Source organism: Dryas octopetala, chromosome 8, assembly GCF_963921425.1.
Source record: "Dryas octopetala chromosome 8, drDryOcto1.1, whole genome shotgun sequence".
NCBI lineage: Eukaryota > Viridiplantae > Streptophyta > Magnoliopsida > Rosales > Rosaceae > Dryas > Dryas octopetala.
The window spans coordinates 106,444-115,167 of NC_141373.1; the positions used below are offsets into that span (position 1 = coordinate 106,444).

Genomic DNA, 8,724 nt, shown 5'->3' on the forward strand with positions numbered 1-8,724 from the left:
AACAATGTAATTTACCACACTCAACCACAAGAAGCTAATTCAAATTATATTGCCTCTCGGCCTCAAATTCAACTTCAAATTTACTAGATGCAAAGCCCTAAGGTGCGCAGTCAAAGAACTTAACAAATAGCAACAATTAAAACAGTGATTAAGCATTCATCTAAAGAAACTAAAAATCCATTAAATAAATATTAAAAACCATAAACATTCATGCTAGGGCATCATCCTATCCCTAGAAAAAGAGTTTAGTTGCTCATGTTTAAAGAAAACATAATTAAAAACCTAGAAAGCATTAAAAACTTATGAACTATGACGACGGATGGAAGAAAACAATGATGGCAGTCACTTCTTGTCTCTCCTTCTTCCCAAAAAAAGAACCCCTAAAGATGATGATCTCCTTCCTTTAAATAAGAAACAAATCCTTTTCTTCTTTGGTAAAGACTTTCCTTGTTGGACTTGGATTATTCTTATGATGAGTTGTCATTGATGGTTTGGCACCCAAAATCCCAACAAAAATAGGATTAGACCTTAAATAATAAACCTGGATTCCTTTAGATACTTCCCAAATACACATAACATCAATTGGGTTCCAAGAAAGAAATCTAAAAAGAATTACTTTGCATTTTCGCACAAAATTTTCTGCCTGAACTGCCTTCAGTCAAATAGCCATAACCTCTCCTAGAAAAATGCAAATCACGAACCGTAAAATTTCTCGGAAAGCTAACATCCGTATCTTTCCAACGGTATAAGGCACGACATCTGGTTTGTTCCGAGGAAGTGCAGTTTATTCCGCGAAGTTGACTGATCTGCCCAGTAATTTCTACTCTGAAAATATTCCATTTTGCTTTGTTTTCTCCCCTTTACTCTTCAAACCTATAAAAATATAAAACTAAATTAAAACGAACTAAAAACACCCTAAAACATAACAATAATCCAAGAACAAGAGTATAAAAGTATATGAAATAATGGTCAGATCACCCACCCCCCCGAAAACCCACCCCCGCCGAAACCCACCCCCCCGAATACCCACCCCCGCCGAAACCCACCCCCCCGAATACCCACCTCCGCCGAAACCCACCCCCCACCCGAATACCCACCCCCGCCGAAACCCACCCCCCACCCGAAACCCACCCTCCCCCAAAAACCCACCCCTACCGAAACCCATCCCCCCCCCCCAGCCGAAACCAGCTCACCCAAAACCCCCCCCTCGAAGCCGAAACCAGCTCAACACCCCCCCGAAACACAGGTATTTTGTTTTTTTTGTTTTTTTTGAATTTATGGTATTTTTTGTTTTTTTTTTGTATTTTATTTTTTTTTATGGTATTTTCTGTTTTTTTTTTTTGGTATTTTCTGTTTTTTTTGGTATTTTCTGTTTTTTATGTTTTCTAATATTGTGGATTTTGCATAAATTGGTTGTGAAATTTCTGATTTTAGTGGTAATTAGTTAATGTTGTGGGTTTTTTTAATTTAGTGGTTTGGTTGTGAAATCTGAATTTAGATTGATGTTGGGCTCATATTTGACAATGATTTATTTTTTTGGTGAAGGAAGGATAGTGTTGCATTTGCGAAGAAGGATAATTGCATTTTTGGTGAGGTATGTGTTTAATCTATCTTTTAGTTAACAAATTAGCATATTAACTGGAACTGTTAAACTGAGGTTAAATTTATTATGTTGATTTACTAAAAGGGGGGGCTATTCAGACCACGCAAAACCACTAAGTTGATCACCCCCTTATTTTTTTACCCATTTTTTCCTATTTTGCCCCTGTATTAAAAAAAAAAACACATTTTGCCAATTTTGGCCGGCCACCTTTCCCCGCCGCCAACGCAACCCCACCCCCTCCCCACCGCCGGCGCGACCCCACCCCTCCCCTTCGCCGGTCGACCCCACCCCTCCCCATTGTCGGCGCGACCCACCCACCCTGATCTCCCTTCTCTCTCTCTCCTCTCTCTGCCTCCCTCCCTCACCGGACCACCATGGGTGGCCGGCGCAACCCCACCCCTTCCAGCCGCCAATGCAACCCTACCCCTCCCTTCGCCGGTCGACCCTACCCGTCCCCATCACCGGCGCGACCCACCCACCCCCGATCTCCTTTCTCTCTCTCTTCCTGTAACGACCCGACCCAAATTTTCACTAGAAATTTAAATCTTTATTTAATTATGTTTTTAAGAGAATTTTTTTAAGATGTGGAATTGCATTTTAAAGATTTTAGGATTTATTTGAAAAATAAAAAGGGTTTGGATTTAAAATTTTATTTTATTTTTGTTTGGGCTTGACCCAAAGATTGACTTTTAAAATAAATGGGATTTCGATTTTGACTTTGAGTCCGTTGGAAAGGTTGCGAGCCCACAATTTCATAGACACGTAGCACGCGTCGTTTCGAGTTACGGTTTGTGAGATATTGGCGTTTGAAGCCAGGGGCAATTTCGTAAAATTTACAAAGTGGGATTTAAATACCCAAAATCAGAAATTTTTTTTTCTGATTTCTCTCTCTCGCTCTCTCTCTCTAGAACTTTCTACCAATTTCTCTCTCTCCTTTATATATCTTTCTCCCCGCACTCTCTCTCTCCCTGTCTTCACTCCACCCCCGCACCCTCTCCCCTGCGCGCACCAGCCCCAGCCACCCCCATTCACCTCGCCGTCGACCACCACTCGCCGACCTGGCCTCTGGCTCCGGCGAGCTTTCCCCCAGGCGCCGACCACCCCTCGGCCTTCTCTCTCCCCGAGTTCTCTCTCTCCCCCTTTTCTCTGTGCGCGGCCAACCCAGCTACCCAGCCACTTTCGGCGGCTTTTCCATCGACCCCGACCACCGGCGACCTCCCACGTCGGCCGATTAGTTCAGCCCGGCCCTCGTCCAGCCAGCCCAGCCGCCTCTGCACGCGTATCCAGCTTGGAAAGGGCAGTCTTGACCGCCGGCTTCTCCTCCCTTCTCCGACCAGTTTTCCGGCGCCAATCACCTCCATCTTAGGTGGGTTTCGTTCCTCTTTCTTTGGGCTTTCATTTCTTCTGGTTTTGTAGCTCGAAAATCTTGAAATTTTGAAACTTGAATTTATGGGATTTAAGGCTATTTTCGGGTTTGTTTTGAAAACTGGTTTTGGGAATTATTTTGGAGAATTGTTGGACATTATCCACCCCTATGAACTCCAATTGAAGATTTTAAGTTAAAGTTTGTGAAAATTATGAGTTTTTGTTGAAGTTTGAGTTAGGGATTTGGGGTCATTTCGGGTTTTTATTGGGTTTTCGGATTTGGAGGTTCTTATGGTGTCCTCTTGAACCAATTTAGTCCCTAAGAGACTTAATAGTTGTCTAGGATTGAGAAAATTAATGGGTTTGGTTGAAATTAAATAAAATTGGTTGGAATTGGAGTTGGGGCAGCCACTTTGGACGGCTCCTGCAGTGAGTCCGAACCCCCGCTGTCATTCGTAAATAAAGGATTAATTGTGGGCAATTGTGGAGTGAGTTATTGATCTTGGTTATGACGTTTTTGGTTAGGCTGAGCCGAAGAGCTTCCGGAGTGTTTATGTAGGAGTTTTGGGTCCATTTGAGGTTGGGAATCGTCAAGCTAGAATGGGAGTCGGGTGGGACGCTTTCACAAACCGATTTGATATAAGTTGGGCCGAAAGCGCCATATGGCCTAATGGAAATTGAGTAGCAAGTAGACGTGGGTTGGGCCCTCTTCATAAACCTGTTAGCTGTTACTTGGCGTTGCGAACTTGTGTTGTGTGTGAGTGTATGAGATTACCGCCGTCGAATGGTCTGTTTTTCATATTTGTATTCTTATTTCTTGCTCTCCCACGATAAGTTGAGTTGCACAAAAACGCCCTTCTTCCTCAGAATCCCTCTCGCAGGCCACAGCCCCTCTCGTACTCACTACTTACTCAGGTCTCTCTCTCTCTCTAATTTCCTTCTCTCCTTTTCTTCTACTGATTTTATTTTCCATCTCATCAAGCTCTCTGTTTTTCTGATCTTTTTGCAACAAAGATAGGGCAAAAGACCTGTTTTTGCTGACTTGATATTTTGGCATGTATGCAGTTCTGTAATTGTATCTGATTTGATTTTAGCTACCTCTTTTTTTATTTTTATTTTTTTTATAAAATAGTTGGTTGATAATTGTTGCTATTGAAGTTACTGTTATAGTTAGAAGCTACAAGCTTTGCAGGAAATCAGGATTTGAATATTTTTAATGCATTACAATAATAATGTTTATCGATTCTACATGTTATTATTTTTTGGTTTACACAGGGTTGTTGTCTTTAAATTTGTGCTTTTATGCACAGCAAGCAAATAATAAAAAGAATTAGCTGGGAGTGTTAAAGTTTCTTTTTTATTTATGGACCATAAAATGTTTGTTTGTTTGTTTTTTTAGTATTGGTGCGAGCTATGCTTCTATAATGTAGGCAAACATATTTAGTTTGGGACTAGTTAATTGGACTTTAGTTGGGAGGAAATTGGAATATATACATGTGATGCATTAATTTGGAAGTATGTGCTCCGTATCAATCTCTTTTTTAGTTGTGAAACTCCGTTTCTTTCAGTTTATTGATTTTGCTTTGGTGAGAAACTGAGAATGAATGTGCATATTTGCTTTTGCTTTAATTATTTTTAGGGTATAAAGTTTCTCACTGAAAGGACTATCTCTGTGGTAGGATTTAATTATGAGAGTGAAGAGGCAGAAGCGTCACAGGAAGATAGTGAGGTTCTACACAGCATGCTATGGGTTCAGACAGCCATACAAGGTGCTCTGTGATGTGAATTTTGTGCATCACCTCCTCGTCAATCGCATTACCCCTGCTGACAAGGCCCTCTCTAGTATCCTGGGTGCCCCTGTCATGCTCTTCACCACCAAATGTGCTATTTCCGAGTTGGAAATACATGGTCCAAGGCTTGGTCCCTCCCATTCTGAGTCTCTTGAAGCTGCTCATAGCCTCATTACTGCAAGGTCTCTACCTCTCTCTTTCTTCCTTCGGAGACATTTTTTTATTATTTCTTATTAGGAATTTTACCCCTTTCCCAGGTGTGATCATGAGAGGACCATGAGTGCTGATGATTGCATCATTGATGTTATTGGTAAAACTAATCCTGAGCATTTCTTTGTTGCTACTCAGCATGCTGATCTTCGAGAGAAAATTCTCAAGGTTACTAATCCACTCTGTTTTTTTTTTCTCCATTATTACATTTGTAATATTGTATATCCTTGAGCATCTATCCATGTAGACATATTCGCTTGCAGATTCCAGGTGTCCCTGTTATATATGCTCTGAGAACTGCTCTTTTGCTCGAGTCCCCATCTGCTGCCCAACGCCAATTTGTCAAAATTTCTGAAGAACAACGCTCGCATATGACTGACTTGGAATATAAAATGTTGGAAAAGAGGGCAAAGAATATGCTGGCTTCTCATCAAGAAAAGGATTCCTCTGATGAAGAAGATCGTTTTGGAGATCAGAGCTTGGAAGTGCAGGCTGTAGCAAAGAAGTGTACTGCTGGGAAAGGATTGGGTGTGAAGGATAAAGTTCAGTTTAAGAGAAAGAAGGCAAAGGTAGAGCCTAAAAACACCTTTTCTCATTTCTTTCATTTTCCTGTATATTTCTTACAATATGTTTGTTTCCTTGACACGTCTCGTATATTTAATCGTATGTAAGGTGTTAGAGTTCACCCTCAGATGGCATTTTTTGATATAGACTGCCTGTAATATGAAGAAGGGGGATCTATTCTGTTTATATGGACTATGAAAACTCCTGTTATTAGTTTCAGTATAGATGGATAGGCCTTAGTATAGGTGCATCATGGATTAAAGTTAATGAAATTAATTTCTATTACTTCCGACTCTATTCCATTTCGCTTACCACAATATCTATCCCAGTTTTGGCTTGTTTAACTGCATAAGCCAGGGTTGAGATTTAGGTTTTCAGCTTAAGATTATCCTTTATATCGACATTGGCCATATTTATATCAAGATATGATGTTATGTAAGTAATTTATCACATAACAATGATTCTTTTGCACTAGGAAGATGCTTGGCTGGATCTATGCAAAAATGAATGCAGTCTTGTTCATGCATCTTATACTTGAAGGAAGATAATAATGTGTCATGGTAGTTAGAACCCTTTCTACGCATATATCTTTTCTTGGATGGGGGACTAGACTTTTCAGAAGGTGGGTAGTATTAAATAATTAAGATAAAAAGTGGAGAATAGTTAATCTTACAGCCTGTAATTTCCTTGTTCACTGAGTAGTAATTTATTTCTTGTTCTGCATTCAAATTTTATTTTGATAGTTATTTTATATAGGACATTGGTGAAGTCAAAAGCATGTATTATCTAGTTGTTGGTGGGAATGTAGATTATATGATTGGGGGGAAGTAGAGTTCAGTGTTCTGATGCATGTACTCTTTCCAAATTTTGACTGAAATTGCCTAGACATCAATTGGGTTTATGCAAAATATATATATATATATATATATACTGTGTTAGAAAATGGTTCCTTAAAATGACTACTTCAATGTTTATGGGTTTACTCTTTTTCTTGAACTTTGCAGGGTCCAAACCCCCTTTCATGTAAGAAGAAAAAGACTGAGAAAACCCCAGATCTTTCTTCAGTGAAGGTGAGCTTGCAAATAATATTGTTTGTAGCACCCCTCTTCCCCTGTTCTACATTTTTGTCTTCTATGGCCAGTCATAATATTTGAAGGCAATAATTTGATGTCTGACAATCCTTAACAAATTGGAAAATAAAGAAGTGCTGAAGAGATGGATGCCTTTAGTTCTTAAGACATGGCCCGTGATGAAAATGATTGATCTCTCGCAGTAGGGTTAAGCTTTGATGTGGACCCCGTCCACCTGGCAATACAACATCAAATTCAAGCATGGAAAGATTTGGGCTTACAATTGTGAACATTAATTAAATTTTCTGTAATCTCAAATGACAATCATTTTCACGTTATATTTATCACAAAAAAATTAGGTTTGGTATTGCACCATTGCTCCATACAATATTGCTAGTGGCTAGAGCATGTACCACTATCTGATTTTGTGGAGAAAAGGTAATATATGAACATGTTCTTTTGCTTGACGTGTTTATTGAGATTCTGAAGTTCATGCAGGAAAGGAAGGATGGAGATGCTACTGTGAGGAGTAGAAAGAAACGGAAGAGGAAACGGAAAGGAAAAAATCCTGTGAAGGCAAACAGTTAATGCTCCTCGGCTAATTGGTAAAGGTTTGATAATTGGCTTTCATTGGAATGACGAGTTGAATGAGCACACTATAATTGGTCAGTTTAGAGGGGGAATGATATTGTTTTCACTATCATTATCGTTTAGATGAATGATCATTGTTGTCTTGGGACTACACTTTCTTCTGTCAATTTTTTTTTTTAACTCACTTTTTTTTTTTTTTTTTTTAAAACCACACCAATTTTCCTTTCATCCTTGTATAAGTTCTTTGCTAAGTGTTCTGTCCTACTACTACCATTTATTCCATGGGAGTGAGATGTCGTAGGCTTTATTCAGCCAAGTGTTGTGTACTACTACCACTTTCATGTATGTATCAATGGAGTTGAAGGTCGTGCTTTTTTACAGTAAAAACTAAAAAGTGACTGAAAAATTGGGATTTCTAGAAAAGCCTTTGAAGTTGAAGATGGAATGGATATAGAGAGAAGACAGACCTGCATGCATAATTAAGTGCATAGATTAGTGCAGGTACTGGCGGCAGGATATTTTGTTTTGCATGCTTCTCCTTCCATCTCCACAACCACAAGTGGTCATGCCTATCTTGACATATAGATTCTCTTTTTCCTTCTTTTCTTTTTGATCTATAGGTATTGATTCCCCCTGTACCACTTCCATGACATACATATTCTTCCATCATGATGAATGATCTCTCTCTCTCTCTCTCTCTCTCTCTCTCTCTCTCTCTTCACTTGTCACTACACTCTAAGCATCTTAATCGTAAGTTTATTAATAAACTTAAACATGGAGGTTCCCATGTTTTTAAAACTTAAAAGTAGTGTGTGATATGGCCCAAAAAAAAAAAGTAGTGGGTGATCTTTTATTTTTTGGTAAACCTCCATAAGGCATTTATTTGTAATTGAAAATGAATGGAGTATGTCAAAGTAATTTATTTGGTAAACCTCTTAACACACTTCCCAATCTCATAATATTAGTATTATTTATATCAATTCAATATTAAACTTCTGTTATAAAAGGATACTATACTCTACAATCAACCAAGAAGTCAAAGTTTTCGAGTTATCTTTTCTTTCAAATCTCTTTTAAACACTACAACTTTACAAACAGCTGTATGTGAAAGAAAAAATTCAAAAGAAATTGTTGTTTGTGATTGTAACATCATGTGACATGTTGATGTTACAGGTAAATAGGTTTTCTCTTTACAGAGCGTATGTTTTTTAATTAAAGAACGAACGCAAATGTTTTATGGTTTTTTTTTTCACCATTTGATCTTATTCTTGGCAGTATTTAATTACTTAGGATATAAATCATCAATCGATATATATTTCTTGATTTTAACTCTTATGGTTTTGAGTTTCTGTTTCTTGGTTAGTTCAAAACTTGAGAGTTAAAATTTAAAATATAACTTCGAACAATAATTATATACCCTAAAATTATATAGAAATCAATATCCTAAAATGTTGAACCTCATGCAAAATAACAAATGTCATAGAAATACTTATGTTTGTTCTACTTAATTATGAATATATTAATCTCTATA

General features: G+C 38.3%; 1 protein-coding gene across 3 annotated transcripts; it reads left to right on the forward strand.

Moving 5' to 3' along the window:
- The first annotated feature begins 2,516 nt into the window (after window positions 1-2,516).
- MEE21 (PIN domain-like family protein) lies at window positions 2,517-7,842 on the forward strand. Of its 3 annotated transcripts, none has more exons than XM_086253049.1 (7): window positions 2,517-2,969; window positions 3,804-3,883; window positions 4,648-4,940; window positions 5,016-5,136; window positions 5,232-5,537; window positions 6,537-6,602; window positions 7,101-7,842. In XM_086253049.1, exons 3-7 carry the CDS (start codon window positions 4,657-4,659, stop codon window positions 7,188-7,190), a joined length of 867 nt encoding a protein of 288 aa, XP_086109175.1. In that variant the 5' UTR covers window positions 2,517-2,969; window positions 3,804-3,883; window positions 4,648-4,656; the 3' UTR covers window positions 7,191-7,842. The 3 variants fall into 3 exon arrangements, with proteins under 3 accessions (XP_086109175.1, XP_086109176.1, XP_086109177.1); XM_086253050.1 differs by having other exon boundaries at window positions 3,836-3,883; XM_086253051.1 differs by lacking the exon at window positions 3,804-3,883.
- The last annotated feature ends 882 nt before the right edge of the window (window positions 7,843-8,724 follow it).